At 35.1% G+C, this 18,168-nt stretch overlaps 1 protein-coding gene across 4 annotated transcripts; it reads left to right on the top strand.

Moving 5' to 3' along the window:
* The first annotated feature begins 5 nt into the window (after window positions 1-5).
* Window positions 6-17,750, top strand: LOC141458813 (uncharacterized). 4 transcript variants are annotated; one of them, XM_074137306.1, is made up of 10 exons: window positions 6-153; window positions 8,376-8,529; window positions 9,434-9,626; window positions 9,759-9,941; window positions 10,015-10,150; window positions 11,019-11,417; window positions 12,410-12,803; window positions 13,298-13,459; window positions 13,763-13,905; window positions 14,481-17,750. In XM_074137306.1, exons 2-10 carry the CDS (start codon window positions 8,379-8,381, stop codon window positions 14,688-14,690), a joined length of 1,971 nt encoding a protein of 656 aa, XP_073993407.1. In that variant the 5' UTR covers window positions 6-153; window positions 8,376-8,378; the 3' UTR covers window positions 14,691-17,750. The 4 variants fall into 4 exon arrangements, with proteins under 4 accessions (XP_073993407.1, XP_073993405.1, XP_073993406.1 ...); XM_074137304.1 differs by lacking the exon at window positions 6-153 and adding an exon at window positions 6,211-6,276; XM_074137305.1 differs by lacking the exon at window positions 6-153 and adding an exon at window positions 7,308-7,355.
* Window positions 17,751-18,168: the final 418 nt, after the last annotated feature.

Here is an 18,168-nt window from a genome sequence, read left to right as displayed (position 1 = left end):
GGGGCGCTCCAGTCGCTCAATATTGATTCTTTAGCAAAATTCGTCTGAACGCCTCCAGTAAGTTTGGCCCATCACTTCATTCCATGCCAGCGGACAAGTTCCTTCGATAGAAGCACTCGGCCCGATTATAGTAGCAAAAAAGAAAGGAGAGAGGTAAGGCTTGAATTTATTACTAAGATGTCTGTTGTTAGATTGTAATTCGAGCAATTTATTCGTTCGGTTTAAGAATCTGTAGTCAGTCACACACCAAAAACCAATTTTGCTGAAGTAATCACAACTTTTAGCACTATCACTGTCCTGTATTTTTACTTATTTTTTTTTTTTTAGCTTCTCGTACTGCAAGTAGAGTAGATTTTAACATTTTTTCATTGAAGACATTTTGTTTTAAAAAACTTAACCCCAAAATTTAAGAAGACCTAACCTACCCTACTTTCAATGTCTTTTCTAATTCATAACTGTTGCCTAAGTCTAGTTTATCCAGGGTCGCTTACAGCTACGAGTATAGCAGGCCCCCCGGGCCTTCTAAAATAAATTATTTTTCTTTTTCTACGATTAATGGTAGATAATAAGTTGCAATAACTTTTTGTTTTCATACCGTTGGCCGAAACGATTTCCTTCGAAATTAAAAAGAAAAATAAAAATGGGAATTTTCGTACGATTTCTACTCCTACATTCCTCAAGGTTTTAATTCGAACGTTTTCTTTAAACTCCATATTTCATTCTTACCAACATAAAATTTGTAAACCTTCCATTTTCTGAAATTATTCTTTTTTAGGGATGGCTACCTAATTCCAACTATCAGAACTATTCTAAAACAGAAATTAGAATAGATAATAAGATTAAAGAGACACGTTTAAAGGAATAAATAGAAATTCGAGGATGCCAGTTTCTTAGAAAATCTGCCCCCACCTTCAAAGAAAAGAAAAGAAAGCAATACGCCGAAATATTAATCCCTTCTTCATGGTGTTCAAGTTGCAGGCTCTTTAGAGAGGAAAATCATCCCTGCTCCCACTCTCAGAACTATCTTAATTCCCCCCCCTCCAAGATGTATCCAATAGAAATGGAGTGATAAAAGAGAGAGGGACGTGTGGGCTGAGATTAAACAGAATCGACTGGGGCTGTTTTCTGAGAGTGAGATCTTATTTCCTCTTCATACCTCCTGCGCTAGTGTTCCCCCACTCCCCAGGACAAACCATCTTAAAAATCATTCCTTTTTTTTTATATTTCCGGATGAATCACGACACCAAGTGTTTTCACACGATCACAATACTAATAGGAAATCCAAATTTCCGCCATTCAACCCCTTTGAAGCTAACCTATACAATACAGTGACGTACTCTGTTCCGTTCTATCCAAAAATAAATTACAAGAAGATTATTATAAAACCAGGAAATAATTGCGATGGTTTTTCTTAGAAAATTTTGCAAAACTTGTACAATTAATGTGGTAACAGCCGATTCCGGTAAGCTAAATTTGTGCAAATGTGTTTTCCACAGGATCATGGTGACTCGTTAATACCAAAATTTTCATTTTTGAGTTAAACTAACGAAACACGCACACATACGGGCATTTAGCGAAACTAATTTTTCGGACTCAGAGCTACGTCCATTCTCATCAGTTCTGTCAACAGAATAAAAGTAAAAAGTAATTACAATATAATGAAAATTTTGGAAGACGTCATCATTGAGCGACTAAAACATGTGAGACTTGTCTCTCTGAAATTCTGTCTTTCCAAGGAATGAAACTTTTCAGTCCAAAGTTTTAAATGTTTCAAGTAGCTTGATTATTCATGTGGGTAGGCTAAGTGTCGTGGTCATTCTCAGATAGTAAATCTCCTAATGGATGTCTGTTGGCGGTAGATTTGTCAAAATAAATGTTTTAAACTTTGTTTCTTCTTTTAAATTCCCAATCAATTCTCTTTTTAAAATACAGGTGTCTTCGTATAGGTTGCGATCGTATAGATGTTCAATTTTCAGTTTACACCGGAAGTATCCCAAATTGAGAAGTTGCTCCATGAATAGATCTCTCTCGCTCTTACTTGATCTGAGGTGAAATTTAGAGCAGACCTTCCCGACAAACTCTCAAGAAAATGTTCCTGATGAACGTCACAGGGGGGAAATTAGTTACGATGAGCAAAGGAAATCTTAGAAACTTTTCTCTAAGAAAAACAAAATCAGGAAAATCTAAATCTCTTTGCTTTCTCCAACTTCCGTTCGACAGATTTTAGCCAAAACAGAACGAGGGCACATTTTGACCATTGGTGCCAACATAATCCTTATTATACCAACTTAATCAATATTACCATTCCCCTTTTTATTGTTGTGTTTATATTTATCGCCCGCTCTTAATATTGATAGATAATAATAGTTTATAGATTACAGATTGTTTACAATGTGAACATAACCAGGTGTGCCATAACACTCGATATTTCCCCAGTTAATCATGATCAAGACTTGCCATTGGTTGAGTACTTAGAAAACAAAACAAAGTGCGCAATATTACCGCTTATCAATGGCGACAATCAAAATCAAGTATCCGTTAAACTGTTGGAAATATAACAAAAAGCTGTTTGTAGCTTTGTCAATTTTAGACGTAAAATTCGGACTATAAATAGAGTTCATCTACTTGCACATAAGAAAGAAATCTACTCTCTTCCCAGGATTGACGTAATGAGAGTTTCCCCAAATTTAGAATTTTTGTGGAAAATTTATTGAGTATATTGAATTCTTATCAGCATTTCACTTGTAAGAAGGTCGTACATTTCACTTACTCGACCATTTTAAGGGAAACTTAATCGCACTTCTCCTTCAAAATGCCCTTGAGATGCACTTTCCTGGGACAATCATTCAAATCAAAGTTACAGGTCCACCTGTATGTACCGAGCGTACGAAGTGTAAAGCAAATGTTGAAAAACTGCTGAATAGCAAAAGCGACATGCGATGGACTGATTGTTGCCTAAAGCTTATTTCCTCCATGTTCGCTGAAACCAAATATCAAATTTGAAAAGTCAGATTTTTAAATTTTTTTTTATTTGTCTATGCTAAACACACACTTAATTTTCAAAACCACTTTTTCGTATTTTAGAGATTTCAAACGAATATTTCTGGTGAAATCTCAAATTTGGAAGCCTTACGTCTTCATTATTCTCTTCTTTATGAAGAATAAGAAATTACAAAAATATTGGAAATTAACAATTAAATTAATTATCAGCTCGGGTTGATTATCCGTCTTTTCTTTTATCTTCTTCGTAAAGTTTAATTTAAACTTACTGAAATTTAAGATAGGAGTAATTTAACAATCCAATATTGAATTTTCAAAAAAAAAATTACTCTAAAATAAAGAGTTTACCAATAGATTTGATAGTCCCCTCCCCTCAAAATATATTTTACAATATTTTGATTTGTATTTTTTCATAAATGAACAATTTTGTGCAGCCCAAAAAAAGATTCTAGCCTGCACAAATTTTTCCAAGTTTTCAGAAACAAGACCAATGATATTTAGATTGATAAGGCACAGTTCTGCGGCCAAAAATGAAGAGTTTTCAGTGAAGGGCAAAAATGAAATTTTTTACAGCTGAATTGCGAGTTCAAGCAGTTCGATAGGAATCGATATCGATCAAAGAGTCCATTACGAATGGTCGTAAGTAGTCAAAATAAAAAGGACAATTGAGAGATGGAAGTTCAGGATTAATAAAGAGCCACCAACAACGAAACGTTTTTAAGCAAAAACTTATTGAAATCATCCAACACAGTAGCTGTGCCGCAACGGCAATGCCAAAACTAGGGAAACCATTTTGACCGCTTTCTGAACATTGTATTGAACATCATGATGCATGTGAGTAGGACCTTTCGTTCGGCACTTTGTAAAGTGACGAGTGTTTTGTGGGCAGCATTCCACGTGGAGAGAAATGGCCTTGACGAAGTGGCTGACTTGGAGAAATACTTGTAGCGCACTTAATTGATTAGTGGTTAAACAGAGCTAAGTAATTAATCTATTTCTCGGGCAGCGTCTAAATATTGTACCAAGAACAGATTCTGGACGAGAATTCAATGAATGTAGAGCTAATAAATATCCCATCTAGCAGAAGAAAGAAATCTAATGTCCGGTGAGCCAGAACTAATGAACCCCTTCCCACCAATGGCGAATCAATACTTCATTTTGTTGCCTTCTGTCAGTTACCCAATTATATCGCCCTGAATTTGCCAAACAATCCTCTTACAGCTAACTGAACATCATCTCCTTTGGGATAATTGGTTTAAGCCCAAACTCTTGTTCCCTACAGCTTCCATGTTTTCTACCAACTGAGGCAAGTTTATCGTATCTACAAACCTAATTGTACTTCTAACCTCGACTCGCATTACTTTCTCTCCTTCAAGTTCTTATATAATTTCTGAAGCTTTATTATCATAAATTTTCTTTAAACTATGCATTTTTACTGAATGTTAATTGGTTGAACATACTGTTTGTTAATCACTTAATAAAAAACAAGGTAACCGCTTAATGAAGGGAGAGTTGTTTTCCTTGTTCAATCACTAGCCCAGAATGTTGGCTATTGTCCTACTGAATCTACTTTTCGTCGCAAGCAACTATTTCATTCAATAGTTTTTCTTACACTATTTCAGAATAATAAGAATTCTCAAAAATGTAGAATGAAAGTTGATCACTATGTTTTTTTAAGAAAAGGATTTCTTCAGTTTTCCACGATTTTCTCTAAAACCGATCGAGTTAAATCCTTGAAATTTTGTAAATTGGAAACTCATGGAAAATCCTGAGTTTGCTGCTGAACTTTCTCACGAATTAGCGATAAAGTGGAAGAATATTTGGTGCTTGCAAATACCACAATTCTAGTGTACAGTCAACAACATTTATTGCTTTTATTCTTATCATTATATTTGTATACATTTAATGAATCACAATTAAAAATAAAACACTTTTGAAATTAATTATTCCATTCTGAAGGAGTTGTGCTGTAAATGCCTTCACAGTATGGTTCAGCGATATCACTGATCGATCGTTTCCAATTGTATTCAACTTGCAAACAATACTTACGGACTTTCGTTTCCTTGTTCTGCTACAAATAGCCTAGAATAATGGCTGTAATGCGAAGCGTTGTTCTTTTAAGGCAATTTAATTTAAATATTCTTGAGAAGTCCAAGGAAAATTAAATTTTTTATTTAGAAATAGTTATTTTGTAACCAATTTAAAAACAAATTGGAGCCGAAAATTTGACTCATTCGCAGAACTTGGTTAGCAGAAATAGAACTAATTTAGTTACAGTTTTTTATTCCACTACAGAGAAAAGGGAACACGATGGTGTTTTTATAAAAAAAGAAAATTTAATGAGTAATGCGGCCATATTGTTTATTATTAACGCATTTCAGCATGCCAACTATCATCAATAACCTCACCCTAGTCTAATTAATGGAATGGCCTCATTGATACACGCATGTGCACTTACTTTTATTTCCTTAATTATACTCTTGCTGTGGAATGAAGTTGTCCGAAAGACATGTTTAGATCATGTACTGCTAATTTGTAAGTATGCCAGTTGTAAGATTTATGTAGGAGGTGCTTAATAAAAGCCAACTGTATTTTTGAGTAAGTATTGAGAGATGACGTCAAATTTGGGACATTGAGTTTTGACCGAAAATATCCCTTATTAAGGTCCCCTGAGGACCAAAGATGTAGTATTTACAAACTAATGTAGTTCTGTGTGTGGGTAGGTGGTCGGCATAAAACAAGCGAAAAATCGCAAGGACATAAAAATCGATTTTTTAGCTTAGTTACCATAATCGGACTCAACAATACACTTTTAGACAAAATCGACCATTTGGAAATTCCAAATAAATGTTTTTCTTGAATTTTCTCAGAAATAGCTTCTGATTTTTTTTTTAAACTTGGTATCCTTATTGCCCATAAATAGTTTTACCAAATATTCTAGGGAAAATTCTATGGTTGGGCAATACTCGAAAATACCCTTTCAATGTTTCACATGGGTTTGCCATCTATGAGCATTAAAAATGTAACCAAAATTCCAAATTTTAAAAAAAATTTTTAGAACAGAAGTGCCATTTCACTGAATAGAATATTTATAGTTTGTAGCAGTTTTTTATTTCGAAAATAATACGCTTAAAGTGAACGTGTATAATTTTGAAAAAAACTCATTTATTTTCTTACAAATTATAAGTTTCAAGAAAATTTAAATACGAAAACGGCGGTAAGCGAATGTCGTATGAGGGGTTCAAGGCAGATTTTTCTTACTTCAAAAGAAAGAAGGTAACAAGAATTCAAATTTTAGGTCTACAGAAAACTTTAACAGTAAACCAAATAACTCTTTTCTTGATTCGCGATTTAAATTGAGCGAATTTTTCTAGAAAAATAATTCAAGTTAAAATTATAAATCCAAATGTATGAATTTAAACACTAAGTTGAGAGAAAATCTGGGACTTTTTTGTATTTCAAAAAAGTGAAATCTATTGAGTGAAGAACTTTCTGTTTAATCTCAGAATTTAAGTAAGACTCGCAGAACATTCCCGCTGAAAACTCAAAACGACAATCTGTTGGATTACACTACTTTCACACTTAGAGTAGTAGATGCAGTGAGAGAAATTAAAGAAGCTCTCCAGTTTTATAGCTGTTAGCGATTGAAGCGAAGCAAAGTTAAGATGATCAGCATCAATTTAATAAGAATTAGGCCGGAAACTTCGTTAACAACATTAAGCTATCTTAACTAGGATGTGATACGTCGACATTTGAACAGAAAATAATTATCTCCTCGGGGTAATTAATTTAAGCACTAACGATCAATTTTTGTTTAATTATTTCACGAATACGGGAGCAGACAAGTTTATTGACAACATTGACTATTAATTAACATTTTATGTCACAAATATTTTGCAACGTTGTCCCTCCAGACTAGATAAGGAGACGTACACTGAATAAATCAATAACCCGCGGACGGGGGGATCAGATAGGTTTACTAATGCAAGAGATATTAGACTCCCCGTCACCAATATGCCAACCCAGATATATTTTGTTTACAAACTGTGTAATACTGTAATAAATATTAATGGCGAATCTATATAGTTCATCGCTTTATTCAAAGAAGGAAGATTTTGCAGTTTATAAAGAAAAAAAAAGTTACATGATTGGCAACATTGTCGCTTTTTCTTGCTGTAGTGGTGGAAATCGCCACCTTGTCAACATTAGGTTGGGGTTCACCGACGATCCAGTGTTGACGAGATCTTGCCTGAGGTTGTTATGCTGTTTTTTACCTGCAAGCTGTTCCAAATACCTGTTGCTGGGAGACGCGCTCGGTCGATATGTCTCTCACAGACCACTGGAGCTACCTCAATGTATTATGTAACAGGCATTAGCTTTATTTGATACCTTCCTTTCGCGGTTTCCTTTTCATCTTATCTACAGTTTCTATAGCTGAGCGTGCCAACTAAATATTTATTACCAATCTTGTTTAAAACGTTTTCCATTCAACTGATATTACTTCAGTAAATCTTACTCCACTTCAGAAGATTTACTGCGAAAATTCAAATTCTTCTCTACGCTCGAAACAAATGCTTTGTGTCGTATTTCTTGGTAATGTCGTTATTCATGACAATACTAAAATTAGATTTATAATGTTCCTATTATATCTCACTTAAAATTATTAATAATAATAATCCAAAAGGAAAGGAATATTATTGCCAATTTCAGTCATAATTTTTTATTAATTTTCTTGCTAACCTTTCGAACTAGGGACTAGGTATCTTCAGGGCTTATGCTTATTAACTATTATAATTACTTTTACATTCTTATCGTTAAAGATTGTCTACGTCCTGACTGTTAAGGTATTCCAAACTGAGTACTTATACCCTCACTAAGAGCGTTAATCTAAAAGTCTTTCCTGGCCGGATTATTGCAGGATATCCTTGAGTCCAAATCTTACTCCTGTGAGAAAGTAAACCTACAAAATAAGCTTCACCTAGTGTTGGCGAAAACTGGTACAATGACTCAAAGTCTTGTTTGTCTGGACCCAACGTTTTTAGTTAGAGAGGACAAGCGTTTCCGTCACAATCCCTTTGCTAAACCTTTTAGTCCGAAAGCACCCGGGTGTCTCTCAAATGTTCTCCAACCCTTCATGCTCCCAATCTCTCTGTGGATTGTACTGGGGTGGCATGCTCAGTTATCATCCTGTTTAGCTCGCATACTTTACAGATAACCCAGCAGGCTTTCACTTTATCCTCTACAGAAGGCTTTGAAGCTGATGTATCCGATTTGATTTTGGGCTTGGGCTATCCTTGTTCTATAAGACAAAGACCTGGAGTAGTAGGAAGTAAAATAATAATTCTTAGGAACTAATTTATTTTGTTTTGTTTCAGACAATGTGGTACCAGACTTATTGGATTGGACAGCTGGTGCTGGCCACCACGTTAGTTCTGGGAGATGACAACCTGCGAGGAGCTCTGCACGCCATACAGAAACGCCAGAGGGACATCTCACCTACCGTCTATTATTCCAGGCCATTCCTCTATTGTAAGCACTTGTCTAACGAAGTACTTGATCATTATGTAATTCATAGCAAGCTTGTGTCGTGCAAGTTTCCTGACATCATAATTATAAAAGTGGAACGCAATAAGTATGCTGGTCATGTGTTTTTTTTTTTTGCTTTACTGATTGGATTTTTCACTTTACTAGGATTTTTTCAAAATGCCTCCTAAATTTTACCTAAACTTCCTTTTTAGATCAGAAATTTTTATTTGAAAACGTTTTTTTTTTGGGGGGGGGGGAGAAATTCATTTTGAGGTGTTGGAAATGTTGCTCCAAGTTAAAATTGTTCAAAATAATTCCAATTTCATTATCAGACAATCAACATTATATTATTTTTACGAGTTGAGATATTTTTACAATAAAAAGTATGTAACATATTAATATAATACAAGAAATTAAATAAAGTGCTCAGCTATTTTTCTGGAGCATATTTAATTACAGTAAAATAAAACTTTAGTGTGACTCTTACATCATCACCCCTTACATCATCTTTCGGCCAGAAATTATTCTATCAATACTTGCACAGCTATTGGGTAATGGAGATAAAAAGTTTGAAGAAAGCCGCACGAGCGATTTATGAGAAAATTGAAAAATCCAGTCAGTAAAATGGAACGTTCGGTATTGAATTTTCTCAACTTTTCTGGCAACTAATACACGGTCATTTCCGGTAAGAATTCACCTTTTATTCTGCATCACTCAACAGCACTGACCGAAACGATCTCCAGAGGGTGTCTGAAACGATGAACTTCCTAAACAAAATTTGTACTTCTTGGCCTCAGCCAAACATTACTATTTGTAAAAAAAAAAAAGAAGTTTTATTTTATCCTTTTTGTTTAGTGCTAAAATAAAATACTAACTTTAGATCAATCATTTTATTTCAATGGAATAGCTGACGGTCAGCCGGAAGATATTGGCTACGGATACCAGAAGAGTGTATCGCCAAACACGGCCGGCATGTTTGACACAGTACCCATGCCTTATTCAGACCTCGGCTCTCACGATGTGGACGACGAACAGGACAGGGCTTTAGAGAAACTTCTGCTGGAATATCTGGAGGATTCGCAGCCAAGAGGCATTTCCAGGTTAGCACCTAAGCAATTTCAAAGTTTCCTTCTTCCTAATTTAGAGTTTTTATTAAATTTGCCAACATTATTCTGGAAAGTTCTCATGAGTGAAATTTAAATTCTAAATTAATGATTAAATTATCCTTTCAGGATGGGCGGTGGCAAGAGGTCAGTGTTTCGAGAACGTGACCCTGAAAGTATACAACATTTCTACGAAGAGGAAAGCGACGATAATCGACCAGTTTCTCCGTTTCGTGAACGGGACAAAGCTCGATTACAAGCGTCACACGCCTTAGTGTCCAGTTATGGTGGATTGAATTCGGATCGTTCCAGGTATGTTCAAATTGCCAGCAAGCTGCATTCCTGGTACGAACAGCTTTTCAATAGTTATTGTGTATAATTGCAGATATGGTGATGAAAACAATGACGATGATTATCTGTCCGTCCTGAACTCCATCTGGGAGAAGTACCAAGGAGAGGATGATCCAGAAGATCTGAGTGAAACTGATATGGAAGAAATCTTGGATTATTTATCCGGAAAGGTAGGCTATTGACACTTTTACCCTTCGTTGCCGAAATCGATTCTCACTAATTAGTCTGGATTTGGGATTTTTGAGTCCGTCTTTCTGTCGTTCTGTAAGCACAGTGACTCAATAAAGACAATTATCTTATTTCATATTTGATGTTTGGTTTAAGGCACATGACGGCACCCAATTAAGTTAAAGTAGATTTTGATTTCGGGGAGGCTTGCATCTAAAGAGGTTGATTGTACCATTCCATTTCTAGTTGGAACAGCCTCCTCGTCTGTTCAAGGACCAGGGATAATTTTTTACGCAGTCAGATATTTTGAACGGCAGTTTTTCTTCCTTTCCATATCTCAACTTACTTGCAGTTTTCGTAAGGAAAACTCGAATAATACCGCAAACTAGCGGTTACTACAGGTATGAGAGACATTTCCTTTCCTTATGGTAACTACGTAGTATTTCTAGCACCCCTAAGCCCGCCATACTTGGGAAAGGCTCAGTAAGGGAGAGTGCCTTGTGCTTTGGAGACCTCGGTCTCCACATGGACACACCTGTACATCCATTCATCGGCACTGTGATGGGCTAGTGTATCCAGAATATTAAGTTCCATGAAGGCGTGGCTAATTCGCGTCCTTCTTAGAACAATTATTGTTGGCCAATTTACAAATTTGAAGACTAAACGTACGACACACAGACAGCTTACTCAAAACTTCGTTATTCACAGGAGTGTAGTGGGGTGGCGATTCACGGGAACAGTCGAACCAGTCACTCACTCCTTACTGTGGGTTATCTAGATTAGCTTCCTTAATAGATCACCTAACTCTTAGTGAATATTGTGCTGAAGAACAATTAAAAGAGGAGCTTAATTCATGTTGTTGTTGTAAAGGAAGAAGAAAAACGACAATACGGGAACTTTAACACCGGCTATGATTTCTTCAATTCACCGCTTGGATGGAAAAGAGGGGCGCAACAGCACCATCACCAGAAAAGATTTCCTGACACACTGTTCGATGAACGCTACCCGTACAAAGGACAGAAACGATATCCGATCACAAAACGATCGCCAGCATCCTACTATGGACCGGCTTTACCGTTGGAACGCCGCAAAAAGAGTGAAATCAAGAAAACCGACCCGAAAGTTGCTGCTGAGTTGAACAACATTTTCGACAGTGCTACCAACAAGACAGAAGGTACTCAGGCGCAAAAGACTGTTACCACTCTGTCATCGCCAGTTGTCGGACAAAAGGAACAAACTATTGAAGCCCAGTCTTCTAAACCTTTGCAGGTAAAATATTCTTGCTACATTTACAAAGGATGCGCACACTCACAGGACTTTCTATTACCGCAGTTGAAATTAAATTTTCTTTAACTTAGACTTTATAATAAAAAAATAGTTGACTTCACTTTTAAACATGCCACTTTAAAGTTAACATTTCAAAATAAACCTTTAAAAAAATCTCTTCAGTGAAATGACACTTTTGGTCTGCCAATTGCGTACAAATTTGGAAATTTGGGTACATGTTTCATTCTTTATTTAGTAGGTGGTAACTTCATACATTGCCCAGAAATAGAACGTTGTGGAAAAACCGAACTAATCACCTCACAAAGGACATTTGTTCTGTACAAATTTACATTGATCATTAAGCTGTAGTTAACTCATAAGTTAATATCAATGACCTGCTTAAGCGAAATTAGTTTATTATTAGGAGTTTGGCCGAACGAAATAAAGGAAAATAATTGTGTGCTCACTGTGGGTTTACGAGTATATTCTCAAGGTAGGTCGACACGATACACCTTGGAGAGAATTCAGACTAGAAGACCTGATTTAGTCTCCATTCACCAAGACCAAGAATCCAATGTTAAAACTAGTTAGTTTTACTTGGGCTGGTAGTATGTAGCCTGCGCTATCTCTAGACTAATTGCCGAACTGAATATATTATTGTAAACAAGCCAAGAACTCCCCTTTCAGAAATATTCGGACGGTTTCACTGTTTGGTCAGCATATGATTAACATTCCTAAGCCTGATTCTTGAAGATATGTGGTAGGAAAACATGGTAATAAATTGAATGTTCTCTTCCCATATTTGGTAATGAAGCAGGTATTTACAGCCATAGATTTTTATGTCCACCACTATTTAAGAAACGAACAAAACCCACCATGAAAGCTTGAACCTCCCGCCAGTGGGCGTTACTACCCGTGCTTTATCGGGAATCTAACCAACGTTTCTTTGAAGTAAAAGATTTTTGACTCAATGAGTTGTTACTTATTATGCGCAGGTGAAAAAGAAATCAATAAACTGGTCCAACTATTTGGGCTATGACAGGAAAAAGAAATCAGCCGACTGGTTAGTAGATCAGTATCTGAGAGCTTACGGCATGGATCAAGCTAATAGTGCCTATGATAAACCAAAGAAGAAAGAGGATATTGATTCTAAGATGCGTGCGATGGAAGATCTAATCGTTGACGAAGCCATCAAATACACTGGAGCGCATGAAGGAACTAAGGACAGCAAAGAGATTCAAGAGGTGAAGGACAAGGTGATGGCGCAGTTGGCGGCCGCCTACAGTCTGGAGAAGATGCGGCGCGCTCTTGGCGAGTTCAAGGCGAGCATAGCGGCTCAAAAGGCCACAGCGCCAGCCTCGCATTCTCTCCCTTTCCCTAAAGCCATAGGTAAGAACTGTTCTTACTTTAGTTTCTATGATGCTCAAATTTCCTGAATGCTTTAAGTTACCGGCATTGGCTGCTACTTACCCATTTTCTTAAAGAAAGCAGTAGAGGTGCTGATACCGCTATTCAGAGCCCGACTGGGTTGGATGTTCGTTACATAGATTAGTGATTAGATAAAAGTCTTTCTCCAAGGTAGATAGATGTACTATCCCCGTGGAAATCTAGACTAATTTAGATTAATAGTACTGGAATGAGATGCTATCCATTTATCTTCATAAAAGGCGAAGGAATTTGCAATACTTGGGACCGCTTTCTTCAAGAGGACCTGGACGCTAAGTATGTGGAGGTCTTTTTTTTTATCTTCAGCTAACACGGAATCCCCAAATGAACTGTTGCTTGCTTACTTGACCTTACATTTTTTTTCTTCTTCTTCGTTCAAATGTTGGAATCGAACAGAGCTAGATGGCCTAACAGGCTAACAAGTTATACCTTTTCAGATGATTCGCAACAACAAAAAAGGGTCGCTGTTAAGAAAGAGATGGCTGAAAATGCTGAAGAAAGTAAGTCAGAGAAGAAAGATCGAATTCATCACGAAGCCGATGAGAGCAATCAGGTCAAACAGCACAGCTTGAGCGAAAACTCTGTGTCCCAGCCAAAATGTGAGTTGTTTATTGATTCTCGGAAAATTGTAATAACCATGATTTACTTGTGTAATGTATTTTCTTAACTTACCTCTGGCGAAGATCCTCCTTAAAAGGAAGTAAACTAAATTTTATTCTAAAAATGAAAGTGGAAAAATACAATAATGCTGCAAATGCTCCATTTCGCAAGTTTTACGTAGATAGCTAGATTTACCCTGCGGAAATTCATAACTTATTGTAACCAAAGTCATTATTATATGAACTAACATTCACATAAGAGATAAAGGATCAGCTGATTAGAACTATTATTTGTTTTTCCAGTGAGTGAAGAAAACATGGGCGAATGTCCTGTTTTGGAAGAAATCGAGACAAGATGTAAGAAATTAGCTCGAAGTAATTCTGGAGCAGTTGGAAATTTGGTCTTTCTACCTCTGTGTACATTACATCAGATCTGTTATCTTTGTGTACGTTCAACTTTCACCTTCTTTCTTTTTACATTATTAGTTTAATATGTCTGTTCTAATTATTACTTAAATTTTGGTTACAATTCAACTCAATCTTCGTCTGAAATTACTGTGCGCAGTTCCTTCCTGACAAATCGGGATTGATAGGTATAAATAAAACCCTACCATCTGCCCATAATCCTCCCTTAAGAGAGCTTAATGGTAATGCGGATTGTAGATTCTATTCTTTATGTTAATAATTCCATCTCTGAGGTTAGATCAAATGGCTTAACTCTTCTACATCTTTACAGAAATATGAACCCACCTGTTGTCTGTTACTAAAATAAATACGTAACAGATAAGATTGGAATCTGTGCCATCGAGAACTTGTTGTGACATCTTCTAGTCGAAGCACCCCGCCATTCTTGACTTCATCAGTTCGAGTAGTTTGGAGAGTGACAAAATCAGTTTGGAGCTGAAGGCTTCAGTTGTCTTCTCCAAAGAGCCGTGCTCCTAGCCATACATACCCTATTAGCCAATTACAACTGATTTAAGTAAAATTCATGTCAGGTGATAAATATTTTGGATTTTTCCAGGGCCCTGAAATTGGCGCAACTTCACCACACACTTGCGACGCTACTTTCACCAATGAATCACAGATTGTCTGCCGCGGGAATCCAGCTTGCATTTATACATCACGCTTACTGTTGACCACGCTAAAAAGATTTCGTCTGTACGACCAAGAATGTGACTGGCGCCATCATCCATGTTTGGCCCAATTCTTGAATTCAGTCACAAGGCGATAAATTAGATTTATCTTCCACCGACTACAGATACATAAAAAAAAAGGAAACCCGGCCCGTTATTTAGGTCAGATAGCACAATAAGTATCCAATTAGAATTTAACTGTGGCCATTATGAATTGATTTTTATTTTAATTGTATAAAAGAAAATATTATCTGTGCCCCATTAATATTTCTATTGGGTAATCTCACATTTCGTTCTTTTTTATTTTCAAACTTAAAAAAACTTTACTTTCTCATAAAGTTTATAACTTAATAGTTTAATTGTGTCATTCATTGTTCTTGTAAAATTTGCTTGTATTAAAATATAATAAAAACAAGATAAAAATGAAGTTTGCACAAATTACACTTAACTTCGTAAAAATAATTGACTTAAAAAATCATTTTCTGAAGGTTAAACTTAAATAGTAAACATGTGATGTCTCTTAAATTACAATTAAATAACAGATTCTATTTTGGATTAGCGAAGGGCATAAAGGAAAAATCAAAAACTGTTAAAATTCAGTAAATAGTAAATAAATTATATGACAACTCTAGCTCATTTCATTTCAAAATATCAGATTGTCCCTTATTAGAAGGAAGAAATTTCAGAAAAAAGTTTAATATTTTTTTTTACTTTGCACAACGTTAAAATTAACAAAAATTGATGAAGCCAATTTATTATAATGCAAGAGAATATGGTCGTGTCTCAAACGTCTCTAAAACAACTGATACTGTTAGTTTTTAGTCCATATTAATGCAAAACAAAAATATTTTTAAAGATGTTTAATTTTCTAATTTTAACGAAAACTTCTAATTCTGAAAGTTTAAACTTTTAATTTTCATTAATGCAAACGTTCATGTGACTCTATTAGATGTTAAAAAAAGAAAAAGAAATTAAATTCAAATAATAATGCTTTAAATTCTGATATAACTTAATTTAAAAAAATATATATATTTTTGGGAATATTTGAACCTGCTTAATTTGTTTCGCTCTATTTGGGAGTTTTTTGAAAAGATTTTATTTGATAATTGGCATTTATTAACTAGAGTATATGTCACGATACAACGATCGTTTTAATGTAGGATGTATGATTGTCTTCTTCAAGGTTTTACTTTTGACAGCATTTGCCCAACTTTCACGGAAATTCATTGCAAACAAAATCGACAGAACATTGCCAGCTGAACAACCGCTGGCTGAAGATGAAAGGCGGATATGAGTGTGGAATCAAGAGTGGCTATTCAGACAGTTGCATCACCGTTTAGTGGACCAACTGAGTCCTGCAATGTCCTTAAAACAAAATTCTCCAGATCGGAACATTGTTATTTAGGCATATTGTGAGAAACGAAAAGCAGATCACCTAACTAAGTTTGGTGTTAACATCGCCCACTTGTGGGAGTCTCCTAGGATCAGCGCGGCGCAAAATGGCGACGTGCGGGCGTTAAGTAAAGTAAGTACATTCCAAACTGTACAGTTCAGAGGATTGTCTTCAGCAAATGTCACTTTGTATTGATGTATTGTGTATTGTATTGAGAGGAAATCCAATTCAGGGTTTCCAGACTAATAGTCCCTAATCAACCACTCTCTCTGCTGCATCCCTCAGGTGAAAACACAGTTCTGTAAAAAGTGGTGGGTTTAGTTGATAACCACTCTCTGATTCTACCTCCATCTCGAGTGAACTCGATACTACCCGAATAACACCTGCTAACTGACTCTTTAAAGAAGTCGCCGGACTCTCGGATTGAGATGACCACTTGCTTAAATATCTTTTCTTTTCAAGAAGGGAATACATTCTCCTCCAACTACTGGTAACTTCACTGAGGAGTGGTCACGCTGTTCCACGTCCTCGTTTGCCAGAACACACTACTTACTCTAAATATTTAGTACATGCTACATCTTCACGACTCCACCAACAATCACGGAAGCGAACTGGCTCCCACAGTACCATCTCCCATCGTGAAAAGGATATCACAGTTCCTTTCAAAATCTGCAACAAACGATTCCAATTGATAGTTTTCTAATTCTAAAAATATCATAATTCATTGAGATTACTATGTGAGTAAATCATTTTTAACGAAAACCACTAACAATATTCCTAGAAAACAGCATTCCAACTATAAAATCAGAATAGTCTTTGAAGAAGGCACACAATTCGTGTGGCGAAATGTTTGGCCACTCTATCTTCTCCCAGAAAGCTAAGTACTAATTATGTATTTAATGTATTCAACAACTGAAGGACATATATTTTTAAAGCATATTTATATATATATAAAAAAAAACCTTCAGATATATTGTGTACTTTGAATAAAAATAAATAAATAAAACATCCCAAAAATTGATGGTTAGACAATACTTTTAAAAACAAAATTAATGTAATAAAATAATGTAGGAATGATTTCATTTTTATTGTAATTAAATGTTTTAATTTAATAAGATTTTAGTAGTTTCTTTTCGTTTCAATTTTTAGGTTTAGGCCATCTTTAAGTTAGGGCCTAATATACGAAATAGTGTATTAATAATATTAATATATAAATAAACTTGACTAAACACGGTGGATATAGTTGAATCAAAGAATCAAATTGTTAATGAAATATCTAAATAAATATTTGAAAGAAAGGACTGTGATTTGTGCTTTGAATTTTTAGTTTAATATTTATTTATTGTTTGTTATTTGATGTTTAAATTTGTTTAAAACATTTGTTAATAGTTTATTTTATTAAAAAGAAAAAAAATTGATACAATTTTTCATATTCATATATGGTATGAATTATTTTTTGTTAAGATTTTCAAATATATATATATATATATCGTGAATGCGTGTAGAGTAACATTTTCTTTAAAAATTAAAAATACAATATATATATATATATACGCATTTATAACTGAATGTTTAATATATAATACATTTTTTAAATGTTCTTACAATTAGCATGACTGGATACGAAAGAAATCTAAGAAATAATGACTAAGTATAATTTGTGTTAATTTCTCTGTTGCTTACAGAATAAAAATAAATAAATAAAAAGTTTAGAATGACAATGAATGTATTTGAAAATATATATGACGTTAATATATTTTAGAAATGGCATTTAAATTATTTATTTGATCTCTCTAGTCTGGCCATATTATCCCACACAGATGTGATTGAGTCTGTGGAGTAACAACTCAACCGAACGGCAGTCTCTGTCCAGCCATTTCACTTCATTTCCTGCATGTCGGTGGTGCCACGTAGTAGCAACCAAAAATTAAGTTCATAGAATTAGGTTTCTACATTTTTTTTTTTCATTTTCCCTTAGTAGTTAAGATCAAATTATTGGCTTTATGTGGTTTTGTGAGATCTGAAAAGTGTTTTTAGAAAATTCTCTCACTTTCTGAGCGTTGATATTTTTAATGAAAATATTCTCAAAGTGACGAACAGAATACCAAACGGAAATGTTAGTGATAGAAACTTTAATTACAGTTTTATGGTGGTGATTTAATTATTTAATTCAATTATTCATT

This window comes from Rhodnius prolixus, unplaced genomic scaffold (genome assembly GCF_049639745.1).
Source record: "Rhodnius prolixus isolate KJV_2025 unplaced genomic scaffold, Rpr scaffold_5, whole genome shotgun sequence".
NCBI lineage: Eukaryota > Metazoa > Arthropoda > Insecta > Hemiptera > Reduviidae > Rhodnius > Rhodnius prolixus.
Note: the sequence above shows the minus strand (reverse complement) of the source record. Positions and strands in the feature narration are given on the sequence as shown.